At 41.8% G+C, this 27,925-nt stretch overlaps 1 protein-coding gene across 1 annotated transcript in view; it reads left to right on the top strand.

The window, feature by feature from the left end:
* Nucleotides 1–27,783, top strand: part of FGF2 (fibroblast growth factor 2 (basic)) — a 65,885-nt gene extending 38,102 nt beyond the window's left edge. Inside the window, exons 1-3 of the mRNA XM_014949868.1 lie at nt 7–218; nt 21,941–22,044; nt 27,511–27,783. Coding sequence (XP_014805354.1) covers nt 38–218; nt 21,941–22,044; nt 27,511–27,696 — 471 coding nt within the window. The 5' untranslated portion in view covers nt 7–37 and the 3' untranslated portion in view covers nt 27,697–27,783. Of the gene's footprint in view, nt 219–21,940; nt 22,045–27,510 lie in introns of the transcript that reaches the window.
* The last annotated feature ends 142 nt before the right edge of the window (nt 27,784–27,925 follow it).

The following is a 27,925-nucleotide window of genomic DNA, read 5'->3' as shown; positions in this document are numbered from 1 at the left end:
GGGCCCGGGGCGGCGGGGCGCCGCCGGGGCCCGGCGCATGGCGGCGGCGGGGAGCATCACCACGCTGCCGGCGCTGCCCGACGATGGGGGCAGCGGAGCTTTCCCTCCCGGGCACTTCAAGGACCCCAAGCGGCTCTACTGTAAGAACGGCGGCTTCTTCCTGCGCATCAACCCCGACGGCAGGGTGGACGGCGTCCGGGAGAAGAGCGACCCGCACAGTGAGTGTCCCGCCGGGACGGGGGCGGGCGGCCCCTCCGCCCGAGGCAGCGGGGCTCCGAGCGGGGCCGGCGTCTCGGCCGCCGTCCCGTCCCGCTGAAGCATCGGCAGCGAGCTTTGCTCGGAAAGCATGCAGAAATGGGCATTCGCTCCTCTGTAAATAACCGGCTGTATGCTACGGTACGCGGCCGGGTACCGCATCGGCACCGCTGGGATGCCCCCGTCCCAACTCTGGTTGGCATCTCTTCATTCAACCTGCTGCCCTACAGAGTTGGCTTAGGTGCTTGAAAGTGCCTGAATTTGTTTGCATGACTCTTAAATGGGGGGAGTGACGCTTGAGTGCTTTATACGGCAGTGGTGAACACATGAGTTGCATAAGGGTGGAAAGAAGGTTGGGGTTTTGTTACCGGTGTGGTAAATCCTGATGAATAGAAGTACTCTTAGTGTACAAGTACTCTTAGGAAAAAGAGGTATAAATCTATTCAAGGAAGCAGGGTTTATTACTTTGGCTTGAAACATTGCATGCTGTAATTTTTATTTTTTTAAAAACTTAATTAAGGACAGATAAAATGCAGAGAAAACCTGTGGATTCCAGCAGAAGCAGTTTGCCCCCTGCTACCTGATCTGGTACACAGCCCGTGGGACGAGTGGCGAGTGCGGTCCGAGGGTTGGTGACCTGAGCTGGCTCACTGCGGTGCCAGGCACCCACTCTCTGACAGGTGGTCTTGCAGGGAGTGTGGGGCAAGGTGCTGTTAGGAGCCCAGGCTGTTCTTTGTCCCAAGAACAAAATGCCTTTTTGCAGATCTCAGAATATTTTGAAAGTATTCATTATGGAGCTGATGTAGCAGCAAGTTTTTGAAATGCCCGTGAGGTGTTTCCTTCAAAACAGGTACAAGAAGCTGTCTGCCAGATACGTAGTCTCAATGCAATTCCTGGTTTGAGAAAATTTTTTACTATACAACATGTGCACCTCGACCAGGCAATGTCCTGCCTGCAGGCACTTGGCATAAAGAGCAGGTGAAATGTCTTGACTGTGATTCTTCGTCAGTTTTGCACCTGTGCTCTGAGGGGTAGAGGTTCAGGTGGGACTAAAGTCAGAGGAGAGAGACGAGAAGAAAGTGAGAAAACAGATCAAAGGTTTTAAAAATTATTTTCCACTTTGGTCATTCACCATTTGCAAAAAAGCTTTTCCAACAATTGCAAAGAAATACTGTAACAAACTGTTCCCAAATAATAGTATTGCCAAGTTGAGCTTCAGTCTGAGGCTGTTTTATTTTGAAACTCTTTGATAGAAATATTGTACATACGATGGGCTGAATATATATGTACAGAACAGTATATTTTGGGAAAGTTAGCATCCTTTGTTAGGCCAACTAGGGTTTTTAGGTAAAGCTATAGGAGGCTTTCAGACTTGGTCCTACGCATTTGCATTTCTCTCTTTCTCAGATACTCTTTTAAAGGGAAGCGTAGTAGATTTTGTGTGAGCAGTAACAAAATATATTTATTGACAATACAGTGCAGTAAATTATTGCATGTAGAGTTTTCAAATATTGATGCCTAAAACAGCATTAACTTACCATATAGATAAGTGGTTTGATTTTTACATGTACCAGTCAGTTACTGTGCAGGATCAAGTCTGTGCTGGAAAGCATGCAATAGGATGTTCAGCTTGCTTTAGCCTTCTGTATTTGGGAAATGTGGGAATTCTTACAGGAAATAAATCTCATTACTTCATCAAACATGTCATCTCACCCCTAGAAGTAGCTATGAAAATATGCTGGAAATTTGCTGCAAAGGGAGATGATGTTGAGTCGGGGACATACAAGGCTGAAGCTGGGTTTCTGGGCATTGCCCCGGCTCAGATTCCCCCCTCGTTCCGTACTCTGCTGTTTGCGGTGAGAAATGCCACAGTGGTGAGTGCTGTGCCGTGCTCACCTGGCTGGGCCAGGCTGCCCTAAGTGGTGGCAGTATTCATTGTCATCTTTTTCATCACACAGCTCCCCTGTAATCATCTCCTCCCACCCCCCCTTTTTTTATTATTATTCTTATTATTAAATTAGTACTGGTTTTACATTATTGAACCCTTCTAATGTGCATTTTCTCTTCCTGTTAAGCCTTATCGATGCTAGAAATTTTTTAACTGCTTTTCTAGTAGTGAATTAATGTTTGAAAATCTTTCTGGTGTTGGTGGAACTGCCTTACTCTTTCCCTTCTAATTTCTCTTTTTTGCCCTATTGCTTTATTTTTGCAGTGATTTCTTTCTGGCTCTCCATTTTGTCTCTGTACTTTGTCTTTTCTGCCTCTTTAGTATTCTCAGACCACCACTATTCTTTCCCCTGTTGTTTGGCACTTGTTTCTCTGAAGCCACTTTCTTACCCTTTTTCCTCTTGAGTGAATGGTGGCAACAGGTAAAGGAAAACCTGGGTTATAAATAAGTGGCGTGGCCTCTGCCCTGTGTTGCAGAAAGTCAGCTGCCAGGGAGCTCCTCGAGTGCCCGTCAGCTTGGCACTCTGACCATCTGCAGAAAATCCCTTTGTTTAAAAAGAACAGCTTGTAAGCATGATACAGCTGAAGGGCTGGTGGGATTCACCTCCAGCAAGTGGACCTAGGCACAGGGGTGCTACCGTGCTGAGCTGCTCCCTTCTCCCCTGCTGTCACGCGCTCTTTTTCTCATTATCAGACAGCTCTTTGGTTGGTTGTTTTTTTCTTCTTTTTTTTTCTTTTTTTCTTTTTTCTTTTTTCTTTCTTTTTGTTTTTTTTTTTTTTTTTTTTTTTTTTTTTTTTTTTTTTTTTTTTTTTTTTTTTTTTTTTTTTTTTTTTTTTCTGGAAGAACTCTAGTTCCGAGAAACAGAGAAATCAGTGCTTGAAGCGTCAGTGAGGCACGTTGCTGCGGCATTACATGGGTCACATCCTTAGCATCTTTGCTGTAAGTACGTCATTGGATACGAATCTGCGCCATGCTGAACTCTGACCCGGTGAATGCTGCTGTGTGGAAGTCCCTGTGAAATCTTGTGGTATGCCTGGCAGGTCACGTTGGCATGGCAGATGGCAATAAATCTTGGACAACGTGAGAATACTTGAAAAAAAAATATGAAACAAACCAAAAAAAACCCAAAGAAAATATACACCTCAAATAACTCATGGTATTTTTCTTAGTTAAGTAAAAGGTTTTGTAAGATGGTTTTAAGAATAGAAGTATAGTGGCTGCAGAGAATTTGGTTTAGAGATCAAATTAAAGGACAATTAGGAGGGATTCTTGTGGGAGTTGCTATTCTTATGAATTAATTATACAAAATAGCACTTGATTAGCACATCCTCGTTTTTACTTTTAAAGGAAGTTCTTATTTTAGAAGGGGAATGGCTATCTCCTTATGTTTGTGACCAAAGCCTCGTACTGTAAACAAATTTCCATTATCCATGTCCTTTTTTGCTCCCCCGCTTCTGCCTCTAGTACTAAGGACGGCTTGTTTGAAACTTACGGTCTGTTTTATATCATGGCACTGAGAATTTTGGCTGTTTTATGCTCACCCCGTTCACCTTGGTTTATTCATAATTGTGTCGTTAGGGAAATTGGGAATGGAAGTTGACGTCCTATGTGCTGGAGGATTGGAATCGCATGATTCACGCTGCTAAAAAACAGGACAATACGTCTTACGTGGTTGATATTGCCACATCTGTGTGTTGTACAGTGACTTCAGTGAAGTGCCCCTTTGGACGCACCCAGGGGACTTCTGCTGAGTCTTTTTCCCTTGAAGAGAGGTACATTTCAGACAAACAAGAAACAGAAGGCACTTTCTTAGTGTTTTGTTGTTTAAAGCAAAACAAAAAACATGTATTTTTTTTACTTGTTGATCAACAACTTCTGATTTATGCCCTGGAAAGCGTACAAAGAACACAGTCTTTTTGGAAAGAGTTTTAGAAAACCCTTCGGAGGTGTTTGCGTCAAAAAGGCTACAGTGCTCGTGAAGGGGAAAAGCACGGGGAATGGAAAGGGAACACTTACCCGTACATGTCTAATAGCACAGACGGTTCCCTTCACAGTTTCCCTTGCTGAGAAATGGTTGGCATTTATATATTTCCGTAATTTCTCAAGCAGCTTTATTTCATGGTGAGCATAAACCAAGGTGTCCAAGGAACCCCGAGTCATTCTTGTCCACTCGTTAATGAGGTGACAAGCTACAGTCTGTCACTCCGAAAGGATTCATCAGCATGAGCTTTTATCAACCCTGCTGATGTCTGAAATACCTCCTTCCTGCTCAGTACCTGCTTATTCTTCCACAAATAGCTGAAGAAAATGTAAAATAGGGTAACACTGGTCCAGGAAAATTTGTTCTTAAGAAAGTTCCTCTTGTAAGTAATTGTTAATGCTATGATTCTTACTTGTATCATAAACAACATTTAAATGGTTACGCTGTAAATATTTTGAAATATGCAGACTTTTAGCACATACCAGCTTAGTCAAGAAGATAGAAATCTGATCGTGTTTGTGCGAATGGAAGAAAACTAACTGTGATCCTCAAAGAAAAATGTGAGCTAACGTCAGTAAGTGTTTTAGTAAGAAGGTTCAGGACCTGGTGTTTAGTTTTTCATAGATGCGTAAGTTACTTGGCACTCAGAAGATCTCTCTCATTGCGGTGTCCCACAGACGTGGCCAGAGCTGTTGACGGGGCATCCCGTGCCAAATCTTAGCACTAGGTGAGGGTTGACTTTTTTTTTTTTTTAGGAACCTGGCTCTAAACATCTGAGTATATTGCTTCTACCCAAGTCCTTCTGAAAATGGGTTCTTTTTGTGTTACTCTTGATCTGTTACACAGGCCTTAACTGGTTTGCCAAATACTAATGCTTTGCGACATAACACAGACATTCCTTCTGACTCTGTGATGTGGCTGTTCTAGATGATGAGATAGCAGAGAGCCCCCCCTGCAAAAAAGGTTGAGAATATGCTTCCTTTGCGTCTTTCACGTATTTTGTCATAGAAATACCATCATGCTTTATGCATGGTCCTGCAGGGTAAATTAATGAAATGAGGGACTGACCACCTGTGTTGGCTGGGCATGCTGAGGGATGGGGCTTTTGGGGGGAGGATGCTCTCTCATCTGTTATCGTGTCTGCTGAGCCTCTTACCCAGGTTTTAGTGAGTTTTACCCACCCTGAAGGTGAGTGCCCGAGTAGCGGGTACGCTCTGAAGATGGAGCAAGGCACATACAAAACGTCTCTGGGCAATGAACTGTACTGATCTCCAAGCTGTTTTCCATCTGGTTTGGAAAGGGCTGTTGGCAGAGTGTGGAAGGTTCCCAGGTCACCACCATGCACAGGTACACTAGAGGGCAGGATTTAGCCCTTAAATCTTCTTGCAGGCATTAAAAATCAGGAGCACTTATACCTACTTATATATTTTTGTTTACAGAGAAAAATAATCCAACTCCTGCTTAGCCATAGGTGAATGAATAAGACAAATACAGATAACATACAGTAGTTTGACACTATGCAGTGAAATTATGGAGATAGTCACATAAATGCAGATTGTTGCAAAAGTTATCTTTGTGACCCCCTTTAATCTATCCCTATGTGGGTAGATTAAAACTTCTGGTGAAAACTGCTGTGATGCATGTATAGCATTTACTGACATCAGAATGAAGGCTCTGGGATGTTTGTCATCATGATAAAACGGAGCTGCGAGTTCCAGAATTGCTCACCAAGAAAAGGAGACCAGGTGGTTGCTAATTGTATTTATTTGGCTAATAAATGCTTGACATTTGTGCAGCTGGTTCTAAGAAAAATTTTATCCTGTGGTGGAGATATATTTTAAGGCATTTTACAGGAGGGGAACTATGTTAGTAGTGTTTTTTAAAGGTATAATTTCTTTTGACATATGAGATGAAAAGACTGAATTGCAGCTAGTTAAAACCTGTGGATGTGGTTTTGCATTGTGGGGTTTTTTTTTAAGTGTTAGGTGCGTATTACTAAAGATTTTAAAAGGTGTTTAGATTCATCTTCTGTAATAAAAGCAGGTTCAAGTTCCGTTTTCTGTAATGAAACAATGAAGTTCTAAGTGCACAGGCACTTGAATGGGCCGGAAGAGATGCAGCACTGGTTTTGGCAGTATAATTAACAGTCACAGGGTTCAAAAGATGCTTGAGGATAAACCCCAGAAAAATTTCGTCTTGTGTTCAGTTTCCACAGACAACATACACCTATCGTATTTTCTAAAAGAAAGGGGACCTGTTCCACTGCAGTTTTTTTAGGCAGATTTTTTTAAATTGCCCTTTAATTAATTAATGTCTCAATCTGAATTTTAAATCATAATATTTTCAGTGATGTTTTGTTTCTGTAAGCTTTTCCCAACTCCCTTGGATTAAATATATGGCAAGCAGTTTTAAAAAATAATTATTCAGTGGTTTCTATATACTTAAAGTTGTTAACACAGCAAAGTGAAAAATGTAACAAGTTTCTTTGAAAGTTTTTCTGAGCTTAATATTTTTTTTTACCTTTTTCTTCCTTTTTATCCCCCAGAAAAATATTTTTCTGGCATTTCCTTATTTGTTCAAGCAGTTTGAACTAAATCCATTAATTTGTCCGTAACTTCTGATGTGAACAAGAGAAGACTGAAATTTGTATTTCGATTATTATGGTTTTTAGCACTCTTGGGAGTGTTGCCCTGGGATCACTGGCCGTCTGTTGTTTGAAAATACCTGAGAGATGATCGATTGTACTAAACTGCTTAATAACCCTAGGAACAATGGAGCTTTTGGACTGTCGGTGGCAGCATGTTTTGTGCAGTTATCTAGTAAAACAAAACAGACTATATAACTTTAACACAATCCGGTTTTGAAATAAAGGTTATCTCGAGAACGCTGAAGTTACTGTTACTGAAAAAAGTACAGACTTGCATGAGATCTGTGAATTGTTGAACTACAGCAAGTGATATTAGAAATGTTTATGGCATGACTTTTAAAGCCTAAAAGTCAGTAATGTGATTGCATTTCAATTTGGATGGAGAATTAATAGCCTTTACTTTTACTAGTGTCCGTTTAAGACCGTGCATTTCAAAATAAAGCAATGTGGTCATCATCTGTCATTTTCAGTAGTGTCTTTTGTCACAATATATGGGTAAACTTGAGTTCCTGTCTTTCTGCCTCCTGACTTCTTAATAAAAATATTTAAAGGGTCACTCTCTGGAGTGCTGGTGGCATTTCAGGATTATTATCATATGTATTTTCAAGTTTGTTCAGGGTAGGGCCAGATTTTGACTGGAGTCTGATATGATTGTCCCAGAATATAAATGAGATGATGTCTACAAAGTTGGGTGGAGGTCGTCTTGCACAAACTGTCACGGTACGCTTCTGGTTGAGTGATCCTGTATGAACTTATCACTCATGTTTGACTTTTAGAGCTTGAAAACCACACTGCTTGAGTGATTCAAAGGAGAAAGATACTAAGGGTATTAGGAAAGGGCAAAGTAGGAACTAGATTCTGTAGGCAATAGTTGTGGCAACGTGGTGAATTTATGTTTTTATATAGTGGGGGCTTGTTAGCTTGCCTCTTACCTTGTGATGGGACTTGAGCAGATCTTGTAAAACAGCAATTGTTAGGATTCCAGCTGGAATATGCAAGTCAGAAAAACCTGATATGGCTATGAAATACTGCATGGTGTTGTGTCTTGTAAAAGCAAGAATAGATACCAGCTGTGATACAGCTTGAAAAATATTTGCAGTCTGTTTCTTGGCTCTTTTCTTTCTACTCTCAGGCTGACCCATGATGCTTGATGTCCATCTGCAAACTTTTACCATTCCGATGTGTTTTATTAGACATGCTGTTGCTGTTCTCGGGCAGTGTAGCTTTCCAGTTATTTATGATGATGTAGGATGTCCTTAACGTACTGAAGTGTGTAGGCATTGCAGCATCTCAATCTGCGCTTGGTACAGCTCTTTCGGGGAAATGTCTGTAGCCTCTCTTGGGACTGGCACCATTTTTTTGGCAGACTTATCTTTTCTTGGTGTTTCTGGGTACTGGGGAACAAATAACTCAAGTGTTTCATTTCTGTCCCACATACCCTTTTTGCTTTCCCCTCCAACTCCCCAGTGTTGTGTTTTAACATCACCTTTTACGTTGTCAGTGGTGACAACTTTGATCTTTTGGTCGAACACTTCAGCTGATCTAACAAGTTTCTGCTGCTAAAGGGGATGGTCTCACCGCTGCCTTCCCCTGGTCTCAGCTGTGCTATAGTTGGCACCATCTCGAACTGAGTTCAGCAAAGGGACAGATGGATTTATTGAATTGGCAGTAAAGCAGTTGCGCTCTCTGCATTAGTTTCTGAGCGATGTAATGCATTGAAGCAGCTCACTGAGATGTCAAGAAAAGTGCCAGAGCTGGTGTGAGGGAGGTGAGGAGCGTGCAGCTGAGAGGGTGGGATGGAGGGAGAGGAACTGCCCCTTTCCAGTGGCAGCGAGTGGTTCATTTGTCACTGCCTGTCTTGTGGAGCCATCTTGTCTGTTAAAATGCAGGACAAGGTACCGTGTCTTCCTTGATGGATGAACTGAAGAGGACGAACAGAGTCCATGCAGTTGTCAACTATGTTACATTTCAGGCCAGGACAGTAAATTTAGGACCTTACTACAGTGAGTGTTAATAGAGTCCCACAACTATGGGAAGACCAATAATGAGGCTGAGATTTCAGGATGTAGAGAACCACGCCTGTAGAGTGGTTTTGTGCAATACTCCACTGCGTCCTGTTGGTACCTGTGGCAACAGAGCTGGATGCAAAAATGAGAGCATTTTTTAGTGTGGAAAAGCAGCCAGTGAGGGCCTTCTAGAGGTTGTACAGGGAGAGGCTGTCATCTCTTTGGAAGTCACCTAGGGTATCCTGCTGCTTAGATTTGTTAGCCTGAGCAGTTCTGGGAAGTAGTGTATGGATTTGGTTCATTGGGTTTCTCCAGCTGTAATGGAGCATTTGGGATGAATAGCTAAACATGTGTCTGGCAGGGCCTCCGAATATGTAAATATGAAGGATTCGTTTTGTGGTTTTACAGATGTTTACAGAGTCACTGTGGATGTTTTATTGACAGTAATGTAGTTTGTTCAGGAATATTGAGGAAAAAGACCTTAAATGTTTGTGTCCTTAGAAATGCAGGAATTCCTTAAAGCTGAAGAAGTCTACAGAGCTGTCCTATTTGCCCGTTTTAATTTATTTCAGTCCCAACCTTCTGTTTGCTTTACTGCTTCAAGAAGCAACATCTTCCAGACCATTTAACTACCTGTGCTTGAGCCAGTACCGGTGATCTGCTATTGAAGAGCAGAGCAAGGAGCCTCAAAATGAGGCTGAATTTCAGCAATCAAGCTGTGGTACCATGGCTCAGTATTGCCTGTATGATATTATATTAGGAGAAAATGCTGTTAGGAGTGAGAGGTGTCTGGCCTGCCTGCTGATTTGGTGTGACAGAAGGTGAGACTGTGTGATCGCTGGTGCTTGTAGCCATGGCAGACTTTGGGAGCACATTCTCGCAGGGAATTCGGGAGCAGTGTGGAGGTTTAAACCAGCATAGTGCATACTAGTAATGGTCTGGCTGAAGGAGGAGAGAGCCATGGAGGTTCTTCCAAGCTGCAGATTCTAAGGTCTCTTTTCTTGTCAGGAAAGTGCTCATGTCTGTTCTTAATATGGTTCAAAGGTATTCAGAATAAGCAATGGGTTTTTATTCAGAGGGCCAGAAGCTGGGAAAGTGATTACAGCCTGATCCCGCTCCCTGTAGTCCTGCAGACCTGAGGTCTTGGCTCCCTCGTGGATGCTGGGTCCCACCGTGTATTCTGTGTGCCTCCTCAGAGTGATCACAGGGGGCTGTCAAAGTGAAGAGTGCTACTCAGATATTTGAAGAGAGGTCCAAAACCGCACCATGCATTTTATTCTTTGGTGTTAGGACATTGGGTTTCATACAAAGAACTCTTTATACTCAAGCTGCATTCAAAAGCGAATTTGAGCCATTTTGTGAAAACTGGTCCACTACTATTCTGGGTCAGCAGTGATTGACACTGTTGTCCTTTACTGTAGCTCATGTTGGTCCCCTGTGGATGCATTATTTAAATGTCAGCGTGGGGTGGTTGCCAGCTTGATGGAAGGGGATAAAATAGATGGAGGATGAAGTCAGTCTCCAGGCTTAATGTTGTCTTTGCGTTGTCGTCGCAATAAACGAGGTGGACAGACACCAGAGAAATACTGGATGTGCATGTGTATGGATTTTGATTGTTGTTTTGTTGACTTTTGGCAAAAATATTTATTAAAGACTCGGCTATTAATTCAATTTCTTTGGTATTGGACATGGGGGGAAATGCAAAACCAGCATAGTCACTGTCTCTTAACCTTTTGGCCAGAGTAAGAAGAATCAAATCTAAACGGCAACTTAATTAACTCCTTATCAGTTTATTATTTCCTACTACTTGCCATCCCATCTCCTTGGCACCCTGGGTGCCTGACCGTTTCACCACCGTGCTTCAGACTCTCTTGAAATCCAATCTGCTGATTCTTCTCGGCATTCCTAAAATCCAGCTTTTCCTTTCCAACTGTGACACTAAGGCTGATTTAAGCCTATGGGTTGGCAAATTCTCACCACTGCTCTGGCAGCCTGTTCCTTTTATCTCATTGAATCTGTTACTGCTCTGACATCAGTTACAGCTCTAAAATACTATGTACTACTGAGTGGTCGTTGGGTGAGTTGTACGTGAAGAAGGAACAGTAAAAATACCTTTTAACAATATGTTTTACCTTCTCTGTCTTCTGAAGTGACATTGTTGGGCTTTTCAGGTTGTCCCTGTTTTTACGTATGATTATTTTGCTGCAAGTGAAAAACAGGTCAGAGTTACAAGGAGATTAGTGAATGCACAGTAAAGATAAAGAGCTGGAATTCTGCAAGTTCTGTCAGATGCATCTTCTGATACTAGTCAGTGCCATCGCTATGTTGGCTGAACGCTTTCACCAGCTAAAGGTGAAAAACTGAAAGTGGTTGTTCTGCGATTTACTTAAGGGAACACTGAATAAAGTGAAAGCAGTTGAAAGAAACATGATGGATTACTCTCGTTAAGAAAAGCTCTGTGGACAAGCCCTAAAAAGCATATGTGATCATGCATTCATTGTTTTGATAAGGAAACCCTCATTATTCTAAATCAAGAATTTGGGGTAAAGATATTGGTAACTTGGAGACTAGGCTTTACCTGTTCCCAGTAATGAATTAAGTTATTCGCTGGTAAAGTTAGTATTTTTCCTGCTTGGTTTTGCCCTGTTAACTTTAAATGATGCAGTCAGCTCATCTGCAAGGAGAAGGAGTCTGCAAACAGTGTGGCAGCTAGGTATTTAGAAGAATTTTACACGATGGTGTGCTTGCAGCATCTGGCATTTGAAATCCTTGCGTAATGCCAAGCAATCGCTGTTTGCTTTGCTCGGTAGCACAAAAAAGTTGTGTTTTCCAAGTAGAATGCAGAAACTCTAATGCTTTTAACTTTTAAAGGACTTGATAAAGTTTGATCAAGCTGTTTATGGAAGCCGTATGAAATGGAGAAATGTAATTGTGCGTGTTTTACACATGGGCACACAGGCAAGGAGCGCTAAGGCAGACTGTTGCCAGAAATGCTGTATGGCACATTGTTCTGAAATAGTTGTTCTGAAATTGTTGTCCTGCAGGATGGCTTTACTGTCCTTTGTATGAAACTTACAGGGAGCATTTGAGGATGCTGCGGATTTGGTAAGAGTGTTTCCCTGGGGAGGACTCCCAGTATGATAGGTACATGTTAGGTGGAGTTGGGTATTTGTAGGAATTAAGGTTAAGATATAAATGAGAATAGATGTAGAACCTGAATAGGGATATAATTTTTATTGTATTCACTATTTGTACTACTTAAAAAAATGAAAACTTATTATGTCTGTGAAGGTCTGTGTTATGTGGTAGACTAGGTTAGCGAGTTGCTATTTAAACAGTTACACAAGTTATCATTCTGTTTAAAGCCTTGGATTTACTCTTGAGTGTAACCGGAACTTTTGAAGTGTTCATATTTCAGAAGTGTATATTTTTGTTGTAGATGTTTACATTTTAAAGACCTTAGGTCTGTCTGTGAGTGGTTTTATGCCTCTGGCTGGCAAAAAGGAAAAAGATACACTTACAATGTTGTCATGCAAAAGCGAAGAAATGTGCCTTTGTACCGGAGCATGACTCACTATTTCTCAGTGTTACACTTCGTTTACTTAATTGTTTTTGTTGCTGTTCTGTGGTTTTTGTTTATTAAAAGACCACCTATTCTGCTAAGGTTCGCTTGCTGTTTTTCATAATCTATTTCTCCTTTCTCCCCTACACATGTGGAACAGGTTTTAGGGCGCGTGTACTTCAGCAACTCTGCCCAGGGAATGGTTGTTTTATGATGAGCGTGTGAAAGTGAGGAAAGAGTTATTTTCATATTTGCAGTCCCAAGACTGGGGATGCCTCGTACCTCAATGCACAGCTTCTCCGTTAGCATGAGGTGTTAATATGTTTAATATATCTTTGAGAAAGAGACGTCAAAAAGTCTCAGACACTAGATGTGGGGGAAAGAGAGAGAAAGATACTTCTAATTCCTAGAGATAAGTTACAGTAGGCATCACCAGCTCATGGGCTGGAGTTTGGATCTGACGCAGTGGGCAGCTCTGCCTCTGGAAATGCCAAAACGGGGGTATTAATCTCTGTGCGTATGCATGCATATGTCTTCTTGATGAACCAGCCCTTGGGTTTGGGAGGGTTTATTACGTTAGGTGTGGAGCGAGCACGCCCCACTCTGTCTTGCTTGGACACCTGGCTGGGAATAGATGTTGCCCCCAAGCATGAAGGAATCGGCCAACTTCAGCCATAGAGCATGCGGGAGTGGGAATTCAGTCGTAGGGTGTTGCAGTTAGCAGAGCGTTGTTGATTCTTATTTTTCCTCCCTGTTTTGTGAACTTCCTTGCATTTCTGTTCCAGAGGTGATCCACCTGGGTAGCAGTGAGACTGCAAAAGAGTTGCTGCTCGCTTCTTTTCTGCGGGCATGAGGGTGCAGGGGGACGAGCGATGGGGAGCTGGCACAAGAGCTTCACAAGAGCAGTGTCATTCGGGGGCCTCCGGGAAGGATTTTCCTTACAGGGCCTCTGCAAATATGTTGGAGATGGGCCCTGAGCCTTTGGCTGGGGTTTAGCTTTTCCACAGCAGAGACTGTAGTAACGCTGGTCATTGATCCAGAGACGTGCAGCCGGGGATTTCAGGGGGTACAGAAACTCTCCCTTCTTGTAAACTGAGCGAGAGGTGTTTTTGCTAATGACCTTTCTAGTTTAAGTAAAGGGTCTGTATGTTAGTGAAAACGGGGGTTGAAATAGCATCAGATGGTTCCTCTCTTTCCAGGGTCCATAAGCTGCTCTGTTAGTACAGTGTCTGGGTAAGGTATGTGTTTGCTGTTGAGAAGTTCACAAACTCAAAAAAATCTCTTGGAGCACTGGCTGATCAATGTTTTTGGGCACAGAGCCCTCTTGTTAAAATGTTGTCTTTAACATCACATTCTTGCAGGGAGTTAATAGTGAAAAGGGCTTCTCTTCCCTACTGCCTTAAGAAGGCTGATTCAGTGGGAGAGGCAGAGCGGCGAAGAGCTGCGTCTGCGGGTTGTAGGCAGTGTAATGATTTTGGGCGTCTCATCTCAGGGTATTCAGGGCAATGTTTGGGGTCCTGCAGGGAAGGGTGGGGATACTGAAAGTGGATATCCAGGTTGTGTGGTCCTGCCGTGCGAGCAGCATTTTGGCGTAGGTGGGAGAAGTGTGCCGAGCATGAAAGCAGCCTCTGCACGTGTCCGTGTGGCACAGGGGTTGTTCCTTACGGCAGCGAGAGGTGTGACTGCGAGAAACATCGGTGAACCCTTGTGAGCTTTGAATTAGCTTGTGTGTACATTTGACAGTAGTGAAAATGTGGCAGCAGGGTTTTCACTGTGAAGGGATGGAGACTAGATGGGATCCTTCTGACCTCAATTTTGTGTAATTCTGAGACTGTGGCTGGGTACTCATTGATTTCATCCGCACTGAAGTCTGTTTGTAGGGATCTTTACTAGGTAGATTATAATGGAAGTATAGTTTAGGCTTTAATCTTACCTTTATTTGCTGTGTAAGTGTATCCAAAGCCAGGAGCTCATGGTTGGGTTTTATTTGAGGGCTTCTCTGATGTCATGGTTAGATTTCCCATTTCCTTGGGGGGGGAGTAGAAAAATGGAGGGTTTTTTTTTTTAATCCATTTGTCTAATACCTCTCAAATTCTACGTACCTAAGGTGTAGGAGTTTGCCTCGTGCTTCAGTACAGCACCCTCACATACTGTGCACTTACCGCATCCTCCCTGCTGCTTGCACTTCACGCCTCTGTCTTGTATTTTTTTCCTAATGTGTTTGTCCCTTTCTTTCCCCACTACGACCTTTGTTTCCCATCTCCCTTGCTGATGCTGCGGCGTCCTCCTGCCCCAGAGCATCTCAGCCAAGGCAGCTGCTAGGAGGGAAACACCAGCCAGTTGCTGCAGGCAGAGGGCTCGGGCTGCGGGATCCCGGCGGCACCGCTCCTCTGTCCGACGGGGAGGGTGCGAGAAAGGCAGCACGAGCTCCGCAGCGAGTACCCTCCAAAATGCACAGCTTTCCTTTTCTAACGTATTAAGTTGCTAGATTTTGCCAATATCTTCTAAATAAACCAATTTTGAAGGAGATCTTTGGCCGAACCCTTTATGAGGCAGAGCAATGAAATCGTTTGGGACCATTTAAGTTAGTGCAGTATTATTTGGTTTGGGCCATAACAAAAGCTTTACTGGGTTGGGAGAACTGTAAAAGGACTTTAGAGTTTTCACTGTACATGTAATTTTTCAGTTCTAGTGCTCAGGGCAATGAAAGAACTTTTGGAAAAAGTACACACTTTCTGTATTACCTGTATTCGCTAGCATCTTTTCTGTCCCTGTTGTGCTACTTGTCTACAAAATTCTTTTCTCCACTGGCGTATGCAAAACTGCATTGGAAATACTTTTTTAGCTCTTTAAGAAAAGATGGGGAAAATCCAGCTCAAACAGAAAAATGAAACCTTGCCAACCACAATGCTATTAAATACTACTTTTCAACTTCCATATTCTTAGAAAACTCTCTCCAAATTGTGAAATAAATGCATAAAAAAAAATTGTAACTCTTTCCCAGATATAGTGGCTAGTTTAACCTGCGAGTTCTTGATCTGTCCTGACCATATATCCTGCGAAAGAGGCATAATCATGTATGCATAAATAAAATTTTACATCCAAAATCCACTAATGACCCGAGTGCGAGCAGAAATCCGTGCCTGCAGAGCTCTGCTGGCTGCAGGGAAGGAACACATCGTGTTTTCTCTGCTTAACGTGTTACAGGATCAGGACCTGATTTAAAAAAACCCAAACCCCAAACTGTTAAAGCAGTTTAATGTATACATCTTGAGTTTGATCTTCTCTAAGTTATCTTACAATGAAAAGGAAAATGACTCTTTAGTCGTTCTGCCTTTCAGACGCTGGTAAGAATCTCCTTGCCTGAGGGTCACTGCTGGAAAGGTCACACCCACAAATTTTCTGCATTAATGGAAAGGAAGCTGGCAAAACCCCCCCGAATCATCTTGTCTGATCATCTGTGTGTATATATGAGTGCTGTGGAACAGCTGTATTTGTGCAGGAGGGCGGCTCTGTGTAGTGGGAGGTGGGGAAAACTCTGCCAGGCATTTCAACGCATGTTGTAGTGTGGTTCAGTGTCCTGTAATGCCACAAATTGTGCTGGTTTCAGTGGAAATTCAGGTTATGCCGTAGCTCGCATTGTTCTTCAGCCAAAAGAGCAGTGAATATGTATTCTTAATACAGCCTCTATGTATTGTGAAGGAAAAATCCTCCCCCCTCCCCTTTTACACTACTGGAAGGCATAGTAGATTCACTCAAGATACATCCAAAGTGATGTTTTTTCCCAGTTAATGATTTCTCCTTAGGTAAATGTAATGCCATATAGAGGTGTAGATGATATTATAAGCAAGACATATGACTGTAAAATAAAATCTGGAAATTCTGAATATTAGTTTACTTTTAGAGCTTTAAAAGGCCCTGTGTGTGTGTATATGTATGTATAAATGAAACTGTATTTAATACTATCTCTAACAATGTTAGCTTGGGTACTGAGTTAGAACTCCTTTTGTATGCCCTGTCAAAAATGAACATGGTTAAAATTTTCGCAGGATTTAGTTTTCTTTTATTTTGGCTCAGCTGTGTTTCAGCCGCCTCGCTGTGAAAAGAACATTGACAAACCACTGATGTTCGTGTCTTGACTGTTGTGGGAGATGCAGAGGTTGCCGCGGATCCTGGTGGAAGAGCTGGGGCTCAGTGAGCTCTCTCAGCTCAGCTGCTGTAAGATGCAGAATTCCCGTGTTCTGGAAATGGGATGCACCATTCTGAGTTAACAGCTGGAGACAGGATTAGATGCCGTCTGCCTGCGGAAAGCATTTTGCAGTTCCAGAACATGATAAACAGCTTGTGATTGTTTTGGTGTGGGAATCCTTTTCCAAACATGAGGAAAAACTCATTATGATAACAGAATGACTGTTTAGTCATAAATATAGTTTAGTTGGACCCATAATTAAAATTTCCGGCTTGCACATTTGCATGTTTTTCTTATGCTGGACACTTGAGTTTTATGATGGTACCTGGGGGGAGTGGTGCTGTGAGGGTGAGTTAGCTGAGGAAGAGCCACGGCACAGCTAGTGGTACTTTACTCCCATGTTTATTATAGAATTGGAAAGCATGGTTCTCAAGAGTGTGATGAGATCTCCCGATATCATGGAGAGATGTGCTCATCGTGTACTTTCAGATATTGTATATCTTTTCCCTATTATTGGAACTTTTTTAGGCATTTCTTGATTTTGAGGCAGGTAGCTTTTAAACAATCCCCTTATGATTAAAAATTTGTTTAGTGCCGTCTGTCCTGCAGGCTGGAAATACCTACTGATTTAATTTTGGTTAGAGAATTTTGTCTTTACGTGGCTTGTTCTCTTTTCATCTTATGATGCCACATCTGGTTTTGTGCTTTTAACTGTACAGCTTGTCAGAGAGCTGCACGGTGGCTGCTTCTGTGCTTGGGATCTTTTCTCCTGGGAAGATCGTCACTGCAGTATTGTGGACCATGTTGTTATATCCATAAATTGCATTTTGTTAACTGATTCATTTGTTCAGGTAACAGGTTTGTGATTGTGGTGAATACAGGAACGTGGAAGTGGTTCAAAGGAGAGTTTTATTTAGCATACTTCTGTAATTTATCTTACAGTATTAGAAATTTGTGTCAGAGGAAGGTTTTAAATCCATCTCCTGCATTATACTTTAGTGCTTTATCTTTATTTCATTCATATTTTCTAACCCTTTTTATATCTTCCTAAAGATAAAACTTTATCCTTCTTCCTCAAGAGTTTCTACCCTGGCATGAAATTAAATTTGTATGTCTTGCATTTCATTTCTTTGTACTCAGCAGAAAAATGGAGGATAGATCATACTTTAGCTTATTATGAAAAGATACAGAAGAAAGGCTTAGTAATAGTAGTAAATTTATGGAGTCCTTTTTAGTTGTCAGTGCATAAAGGTCGCATTTTTTATTTCATAACTTTGTGATGACTTAGCCTCAGTCCTCAAGATATTTGCTCAGTGTGCCAAGTTCTGTGTTGTCACAAAAGCAGCAGGCATCGACCATAGCCTTGCGCTTGGCGTTCATCACAAATTAAAGGGCATGCTATGAATGTGAGCAGTGAAATAACTTACTGCCGTGCCGGAGGGGGGCCCTCCCAAAGGACTGCCAGAAATGGACTGGGAAAATGTGCCTTTTTGGCCCTCACTTTGCTAATTGGCTGTTTCACAACAATCTGTGCTACTTTTTTGGATTACAGACTTCTTAATTGGTTTATGTTCATAGATCTGGTTTTGAGGTTCAAGGGTGCTGAAAAGAAATATTATGAGTCGATCTGAAATGATGGCCTATGTCTGAACTGTTGCTGTTGGTTACCTGAAGGCAGCAAGAGATACAGGTCATCACTGTCAAGTGTTCCATTTCTCTTCTGACCCATTGCACCAAGTTGCATGGAGCCAAAACCTGAAATTGTTGCTTTTGGAGATGATGGCGTGGTCAAAACATGTTCAATTAGTAAGGCCGTGTTGTATCTTGGCATCTCCAGATCAACACAGCACTGTGGCAAATACCTTGCATTAATAAAGCCATAAAATAACACTGAAACCTGAAAAACTTACAGTACTAGTTTGGCTCTGTGTATTCATGTGTTTTTTGAGTTGGAGAGGAAAACCCGAGTGCAGCTGCTTTTGCTTTTGGGGCTTTCAGTATTGCAGTGCTTTTCAAACTCTGCAGGAAAACCTTTTTTTTTTCTTTTTTTTTTTTCCTCCTCCTCTTTAAAAAGTAACACTCTTCCCAAGCTTCTCCAAACTATACAAATATTTCTACATGCCTTAAAAACCTTTGCTAAAAGTTTGTTTTTACAGAATCTGAACTTTTGGCCCAGTATGACGTAGGAGTTGGTGTGCTTTTTTTTTTGTCAGGAGAAAGTCATGAAGCATAATAAGTCTATAATGCAGTAATTAATATTACTTTTCAGATATTTCACACAGCTGTTCCTTGTTAAGTGTGCGGTGAAAGCTGTATGCTTGGGCACCTCTCAAACGTCCATTTCCCCCGGTCCCTGCCCAGAGCACTTCTCTACATTCTTGCGTCCCCAGAGGGCAAGGAGTTGCACTGAAGGTTTTTGAAGTTGTTCTCAAGTCTGATTTTGGCCTAATAGCTTGGGAGGGCTGTATTTTGGATACTCGACTGCGGGATGCAATTAAACATTTCACCTAATATTTTATGACTACAAGAGGTTTCTTTATTCCTTGGAAGTCTGGAATTACTAGTGAATTATGAGTGTAAGAAACCATTTTGTCATCTTCAGAGTGCAGCATTTGTATCAATATGGCTTCAGCGGCGTATGCAAATTAGTGGATTTACAAGCAGCTCTTACCCATCTCTCTCTGTATCTAGCGAAAAATCAGATGAAATAATTTTAATGCTTAGAAATGTGTTGGCAGCAATTATCCTAAAGATTTCATATTCCTGGTATTGTTGGAGTTTCTTCAGTTGCGTCTTTAGGAGCAACAGAAGTAACCCAAGAAAAAGGTTCATTTGTATTGCAAAAATCCTTTTCCCCACAACAAAAATCCAGCTAAGCAGCAACCTCCCTCTGAATCTCAAGATGCTGCCACTCCAAAATATACAGTCACTTCAAGCGTTTATTCCAGTGGCTTAAAATTTCAGGCTTTTTAAAACTGCATCGTTAAATGGAAAAAACTCTATGCTCTGAAAAAAAAGTCAGGTGAATGAAGCTGAGAACAGGTTGCCCAGAGAAGCTGTGGATGCCCCATCCCTGGAGGTGTTCAAGGCCAGGTTGGATGGGGCTTTGAGCAACCTGCTCTGGTGGGAGGTGTCCCTGCCCATGGCAGGGGGGTTGGAACTCGATGATCTTTAAGGTCCCTTCCAACCCAAACCATTCTGTGATGTGTACCAGTATTACCCATCAGACTTCCCCACTAAGCTGTAGCACCAGTCTCACTGGACAGAACCAGGTACGTGTTTCCCATGGACCCTTCAAAGAGAGGAATGGGTGAGTGCAAACTGATGCAAGTCCTTGGCTCAGTATTTCTGAGTGAATGGAGCACAGCTGTCCCTCCGTCTAGCTGAGCTTTTATCGTGGTTAGATCTCTGTATAGTCTGTTCAAATAGAAAATGTTTTTAACTCATTCCCAAAATAATTTCTGGGATGCAAGCAGGAGGCAGGAGAAGTTCCAGTCCGGTTCGTTTTTGGCAACACTGACAGTTTTGCACCAGATGAGTCACATCCTTCGTTCGGACACTTGATGGACACATAACCAGCACCAGCTTGTGACATCCTGCTTGTTCCTTCTTTAGCTGCTGCAGCTCTTTGGCAAAGGTCTGCTTTGCTTTCATACATCCCAAGAAGGTGCGAAGCTGTTTCTCAGCTCTCCCTCATTTTTGATGCCTGTGTTGCAATCATCTTGCTTCCTGTTACAGAAGCATAGTTGCTCTTAAAATCCCTGTTTATTGGAACTGTGGATGAAAGCACAGTATTGCACAGAAAAACAGTACTCATCTGGGCTCGCTTCTCATTGCTCTTTGAGTGAGAGGGTTTGCAGATGTGGGTTTCACTGGGATTAATGGCCATCCAGAATACAGGAAAATCTAGGGGTTTTGAAAGATCAAGTTTCTTGTGTTCTACTGTTAGTGAAATGGTTGTGTTTGTTTTTAGTCGCAGTCAGGTTGGATCGTACTGCCTGTGCAAACTGGCTCGATGGGATGGAGCTGCAGGGAACGGGCGTGTATTTTCTGTGAAGGGGAGAAGGAAGGACCACATGTCAAGCTGTAGGCAGTCCTAGGAGCTCATATGAGCTGCTGTACGGGCTTTTCCCCCTCTTTTAAGTGATGTTTTATATAAGCAAAGTTAGATTCTCAGAAGCAGATGTTCTAAAAATGGTTGGAATAGAACAGAATCTTCTGTGAGGTTTAGGACAACATGTTGTACTTCACTTCCTCTTCCTTCTCCGGAAAAATGGTGGTTCCAACACAGGGTTTGGATTTCTTTTGAGCCACAAATACCTAAGTCACGTAGATGATGTCTGGTGGACTTTTCTAAGGTATTTGGTGTAGTTTATTGTATTTTGCAGTATCCCTCATCCTGTGTAGGTAATGGTTGAAAAACCTGACCTTTGAGGTACAGTGTCACAGCTACTCCTGTTGAGGTGAGGCTGAAATGCAGTGTAGATACAACTTTCTGGCTCCGCTGTTTTAACCACTTAAAGGCTAATTCATTTGTTGTTCTGAATGCAATGATGTGAACAACCAGGGAAGAAAAACAGCAAACAGCTCATCTGCATTTAGGTGGAGGCCACTTTTGGCTTATAGCTTGAAACAAGCTACAGGTGAAAGAGAAAACATCTGTGTTAATCTGAACTAGCTGAAAAATCAGTTTAGATTTTGCATTAATTCACAGGCAGTAGCTAAAAGCTGTGTGATACGACCTTACCAATTTTTTAAATAAATGGCTGTTCATTTTTTAAAAATAATTGATTCAAATAAATCTACTTTTTGTTCCTAATGTGTGTAACACCATTTCTTGTGTCTTTGTTGTCCTCATCCGCTGTTCTGTTAGGAACCGCTAGAACATCTAGTGAGTGATATGGTCCTGAGTGGTCGTAATCATAGCCCAGACTCACCCCTCTCTGAGAGCCTAGCTGGAGAGGGCTGCGTGGCTGGTGCTGTTCTAGAAACATTAAGGAACACCTCAGTAAGAAAATTGCCATGGAAATTTTCCATTTTTTCTGAGCAGTTGACCATACCATAAGTGGTCCCTCAAGGAATTTTACGGGGTTTTAAATTGTTTTTATGTGAAATGAAGATAGAAGGGTAACTCATGCTTATTGTGGCCAATTCGACAGTAGCTACTTACTTTGTAATAAGCATTTTCTGGGATCAGAAAGCTGGAGATTGAAAGCTTACTATCTAGGCTGCAAGTTGAAGCAGTTGAAACTTTCTCTGGTTTTAGGCTTGGAGCAGTAGGCTTCAGTGTCAAGTGCTGAAATATCGATGGATGTGCATATGTGATTTTTTTTTTTTTTTTTTTCTTCACAGTCAAACTGCAACTCCAAGCAGAAGAAAGAGGAGTGGTGTCAATCAAAGGTGTAAGTGCAAATCGCTTTCTGGCTATGAAGGAGGATGGCAGGTTGCTGGCCTTGGTAAGTGGTGGTTTTTTTTAATATATATCTCCGTACGTGTCTGTCTGTATTGGTAGGTCTTCTCCTCACTCTGTATTGAGCAGCCTCTCCTCCAGCAGGACTTACTCGGCTTCTCTGTGTGTGATTTACCAGGGAGAAATTAGCTCTGCGCAACTTTGGTCAATTAATTGATCTATAAATTAGGAAGAGATGAGTAAGTCTGCCCTACTGGAATAGCCTGTCTGGGGGAGAAAACCTATAGTGGGCATGTATAGAAGGAAACTAGAAGAACAAATGAAGAATTAAGTCTACACACACACACACCCTCCCCCAACTAATTGTTTTCTCTTTCACTTACTTTCACATAAAGTGATGTAAAGACCCTTTTAAGGTAGAAAATTAAGCCATTTTTTAAAATTTTTGACGTTTATGTTTTTGATAGTAATGTGAATATATTTTCTCATTTTCCTCGTGTAAAGAATCAAATTTTTTTGGCCATGTGTACTTCTAAACTAGAAAACTGGCAAGAAAAACATTTTTGGAAAAGTGATGATAAAATTAAAAAATAAAGTTATTAAGTGTGGGTAAATTAAACCAGTCACTAGACTAGTTTTAAACTCCATGCATTTTACTGGTACCAGCTTAATGTTAAACTGTGTTTTAAAGCCACTATGTTTAGCAGACTCTGAAAGTTAATAAGGTCTTCTAGAGCTAGATTATAAATTTTGCTTTAAGAGCTGCAGTTAACATTGATTTTGCTTATGAGATGTAGATACTGTAAATCTCTTGTCCGTATTTATAATCTCCAGTGCTGACAAACTGTCAGTGCCTGCGAGGGGGCCCTGTAGGGCATCCTACTGCAGAATTTGAGCTCAAAGTGATCCCTGGCGCTTTGCCATCGTGAGCACAGCCCCATTCAGCTTCTGTGCGAGCCCCCACCAGTACCAGGTGTTAATAATAAAATGCATTCCTAACCCCAGCTGACCTACAGCTAATGAGAGACCCGTGCCAAAGGCTGCAGAAATGACTTCTGAACCCCCTCAGTTCTGCCTCTGCCCCGGTGGAATTATCCTGAAGGCAAATGAAACCCACGAGCAGGGGTCCCTGCTGTGCTCCTCACCACTCTGCCTCTCGGGCTCCAGAAAGCCCCTTTGCTTGTGGCTGCCAATACAGTTAAAGAACCTGTTTCAAGTTACAGTGTTATTTACTCGGGTACTGTGTGACAGCTCAGTTGAAGAAAATGTGAGTAGTTGTCTACTGTGCTATTCTTGAATTAGGGATAATTGGGAATTTCCTGTGGTGCTGGTGTGGTGGCATTCGGCCTTCCGTTCAAATTGCCCTCTTTAACCTGAGTGGCAGGGAATGGTCAAAATAGGGTGTTTAACACCAATTGTAAAATTATAAACACCTGGGTGTGTTTATATTTGGGATTTCCAACCTGCTGTTGTTGCAGGGTGGTTTTGGTTGTAGAACGTGCTTCCCTTGCAACTATGTGCAACAATTTTAACTGATTAGTTCTTGTAACGTGATGTGCTTGGAAAGCTGTCTGCCTTTCACTCGGAATTACTCTCTATAATCTGGTAAAATTGGATCACTTTGTGCTTCTCACTTGAGCTTATAAAACATTTGTTTTGTTTTGCTTTGTTTCTGGAAATGGGTATTACTTGAATCGTGTTTACTGCAAATGCTGTTTTCTACAACTCTTCATTTTTGCTACTTGTGGGTGAAAACTCTCTACTATTTAAGATTTTGTTCTTCAACCAGCCTGATGAATACTTCTGCAATTCCATGATCATTTTCTGCAGCACAGGCAATGTTTGTTCCATGAGGATTTCTGTACTGTGACTTCCAGCAGTTTGTGGCCAATTGTGCATATAAACGCGTTCATGAAACTGTTCCTAATTGCCAGAGTTTCTTTTCAGTTTGGGCAGCGCTGTGTTTGTCAGAGCTCTGGAAGTGCGTGTGCTGGAAGTCTCTGCGCTGAAGGGAGCTCCTCGGTGCACATGAATTTGTATCTGCTGAAACCTTTGGTTATTTCTCTTAAAACATTACAGAACTTTAATTTCTCAACACCTATTTAGTTCTCTAATCCACTAATCACTCAAGTACTATTCTGTCCTTTTTAACATGTTTTGTTTCTTCTTTTTTATTACTTTTCAGTGTCAAGGACCAATTTGCCATGTGTCCTTGTTTTATAAACGTATCAGCATCTTCAAAAATACTTTCAAAAATTATTATTCAGTCCTGGTTTTCATCCAGTTGGATGTTTTTGTAATTACTTTGTTGAGACATGTCTTTGTGGTTTGTTCCGAGTTGGATTTTGCAAAATGATTTAATATGTAGCCAGCGTATCGCCGCGTACACTGGTGCCTTGCGTGGTGCTGCAGCGGGTGCCTTCTGGTCTTGGAAGGTGGATGATACGGCGTTTAATTTAGCAGCTTTGTGCTCCCTGCTTACTAACAGACTCCCTCACTGTGCTCGGGGGGAGAGGCAGTCTTTACCAGGGCAGTCACTGGAGGAAACGGCTGGTCGTTAATGCAGCCAGTTAAAGCCTCCTCTTGGAAAATGCTCTTTTGTCTAAAAATATTTCCGCAGAAATGAATCGATTCTATCAGATTTTTAATGGAAAAATTGAAACGTGTCACTTGTGATATGGCTTATTTTGACTTTCCAGTTTCATTTAATTATAATAATGAAATATTTTTATTTTCACAGAATTAAATGGGTTTTGATTATTTAATTTCATGAAGAAATTTTTTTAAATTCCCCATGAAAGGAAAAATTGCACTTTTGACTAACTCTTGTATTTCACGAGAAATAATTTGTTATTTAAGGATATGACCTGTTTGTTTGTCGGTCGTGCTTATGTGGTTTCACTATGACCAGACAGGTTTTGCCAGACTGAAGGACTTGACTTGAAGGGAAATTCTTCTCTTTTGGGTGTTATGGATTAAAATTATGGTACAAGAATATTTGTGAGAATAACCTTTGTTTTCTGGCCCTTTTGTAGTTAGAAAAGGCTAAATGTATCATCACCCTTCTCGGGTCATACTCCATCCGCAGTGGTAGTTACAGGTTTACCCTCTGGTTTCAGTTTTGAGCATGAGCAGACTTGAGGAATTTTAATTCTTAATCTGAGTCCAGAATGTCAAAACTAGTTAATTGGCATAATGTGATGCTAAGGAAGATGCAGTTTGCACTGAACAATCAATCAGTGGGTGCTGTTTGTTTGGCTGCGCAAATAAAGGAGAAAAAACTTTGTTGTCGGAATTTGCTGCCCTTTTGGGTCAGTGGATCTCCCCTGGGTGAACCGCCCGGAGGATTTCAGTGGTGACTGGAGGCGGTGGCACACGGCAGAGCCTGGTACCGGCGCGGCTACGAGCGCCGTTGCTGACGGCAAAGGGTCCCGCACTCAGCGCTTTATTAGTCGCTCGGACTTGTCAAGTGGTTCCCCTCCCTTTAGCCTTTCCATGAAGGGCTGCAGAGTTGAGGTATTTTGTGATGTGCTCTGAAAGCTCTCGCTGCCAGATCACCGCTTTGAATGCAGCCTAGACCAAAGTGTATTTAAAAAACCAACAACAAAATAAGTCCCCTCCAGGGGCTGAGGTTCCCAGTGCGGTGTCCGGTGTCCCACTGTGCTGGACAGCAGTCCAGCTTCCCAAGGGTCACCTCTGGCAGATGTTAAGGAATACATCGTTCGTGAAGCCTGAACCTTAGCCTTGTCACCTAAGCATTTGCTTTTATGTCAAAATATTTACATTGGCAACGTACTGTAGGAAAGCATTGCTATCACATATGCTTTGTGGAGAAATAAGGACTTGCGTGTCTGGAGCTATTCGCATGGCTCATTTCAAAATATCTTTTTTATCTTTATTTTATCTTTTATCTTTATTTTATCTTTTATCTTTATTTTATATTTTATCTTTATTTTATCTCTATTTTTCTTTTTTCACCCATAAATTGCCTGAAAATCTGTTTGAGGAGTTTAATCTTAAAACTTAATCTTTTTAAACTTATCTTGGGATTTCCAGAGGTGCCACTGCTTCAGGAAGGAGGCGCAGGCGAGGCGTGAGCCGGCTGCCATCATCTCTTTACTAGAATTTACAGTTGGGGCAATTGTGCTGAACTTCCCTAAACTCTGATTAAAGTTTGGTTTTGTTCTTAAATGCCGTTTTTGTGTGGTTTTTTTTTTTTTTTTAAATACAGTTTCTGTGCCTTCTTAAGGCTACTGTAATACATTTCAGGCTGGATCTGTGGCTTGAGATGATTAATGCATGTGTTTTCACATTGCTGGAATGAAAGGCATTAAAATACAATTCATCTTGAGAAAGATTATTTAAAATACAAATAATACAAAAATTATTAATTTGATTTCTGCAATTTGAAATGTAAAAATATTAGTGAGTTATAGAAATGAGAAATTGCATAAGGATTTTCTCTTGTTTTCCTTAGAAACTGAAATTCATATTTGAAAATAGTTGGAGGAAAAGCCAGTTCTATTTGAAGACATGTTTTGAGACAGATCACTTTATTACAGACTGTATTTGAATGACTTAATTGATTGTAGCTACAGAAACATGGCGTATCCGAGGAGTTACTCTTCTCTTGTATGTTTTCGTGCCTACTGTATGAAGGCTAAGTTTTCCAAGCTCACTTGTTAGTTCTAGTTGGATACTTCATATGTTCATGAATATTAACAGCAGACTGTAGCAAAGAGTAGCCTGCTTGTTTAGGAAGTTGCTTCACATTCCCTGTCTCCTCTCCAAGATTTTTGCATGCTTGCTCTCTGATGACTCGCTTTTCTCCTCCTCGGGCATTCCGGAGTATTTTCTGGATAAATGAGTGTGACTGAATTGATGGGCTGACAGATGCTGTGTATGAAAAGGAAGTGCCCCCACCTGCTCCAGCAGGTTTCGGCGGTGTTGAACCCCTGCCATCCCTGTCGTGGACAAAATACACTTGGCAGCGCTGGTGCCGCAGGGGGGTTTGCCGCAGTGAGAGCGCGGCTGTCCACTGACAGCGGCTCTGCTGTTGTGAACCTGCCTGGGGATAAACGCAGTTAAACTAACTGATAAAAACTAATTAACTGACTGATAAAAAGATTGGTTTGAGGAAGGCAAGGAAATGCTTGGGTTGAGGTGTAACCTAGGATGGGATGGCAGAACTGTTGAGCTCGGAAGTTGGGATCACTCAGCAGGTGCTAAGGGACAGGGCTCTTCGTTTGTCTGACGGAGCTTCAGATCAGACCAAAGACCTACACAGTGTCAACAAACTGCAGTCTGCTTGGTCTGCATTAAAGACAATAAACGAATCATAGTTAAAAACTGTATTTTAACAAGAAGTCTTTCTTTAAATGTGAAGCATTTCAGTTTAATTTCTTAAAACCAAATGTATTGCTAACTTACATTCTCAGGTAGTTCCATGAATCTGAAGAATTGATTTGTTGTGATGGAATATCAATAATCCTTTTCTTTTTTTTCCTTTTAGAAATGTGCAACAGAAGAATGTTTCTTTTTTGAGCGTTTGGAATCAAATAACTATAACACTTACCGATCCCGGAAGTACTCTGATTGGTACGTGGCACTGAAAAGAACTGGACAGTACAAACCTGGACCAAAGACTGGACCTGGACAGAAAGCAATCCTTTTTCTTCCCATGTCTGCTAAGAGCTGATCTCCATGGCGGGTTCCAAGCACATATGCCACACCACACTAAAGACATCGAGATTCCTACTCCTCTCCACAGTAGCAAAAATATAAGCAATTATTTGCTGATATTAACTACTTTTGCAGATACCAGATTAAAACATGAATGTTTCATACTGTCTTTATATTGCTCTTTAAACCTGTTGTGCCAGTGTGTGTGGAGGTAAAATTACTTGGAAAATGTATTTTCAGGATCA

Source organism: Calidris pugnax, unplaced genomic scaffold (assembly GCF_001431845.1).
Source record: "Calidris pugnax isolate Ruff unplaced genomic scaffold, ASM143184v1 scaffold42, whole genome shotgun sequence".
NCBI classification, from domain to species: domain Eukaryota; kingdom Metazoa; phylum Chordata; class Aves; order Charadriiformes; family Scolopacidae; genus Calidris; species Calidris pugnax.
The sequence above is the reverse complement of the archived record's forward strand: the minus strand, read 5'-3'. Positions and strand labels throughout refer to the sequence as shown.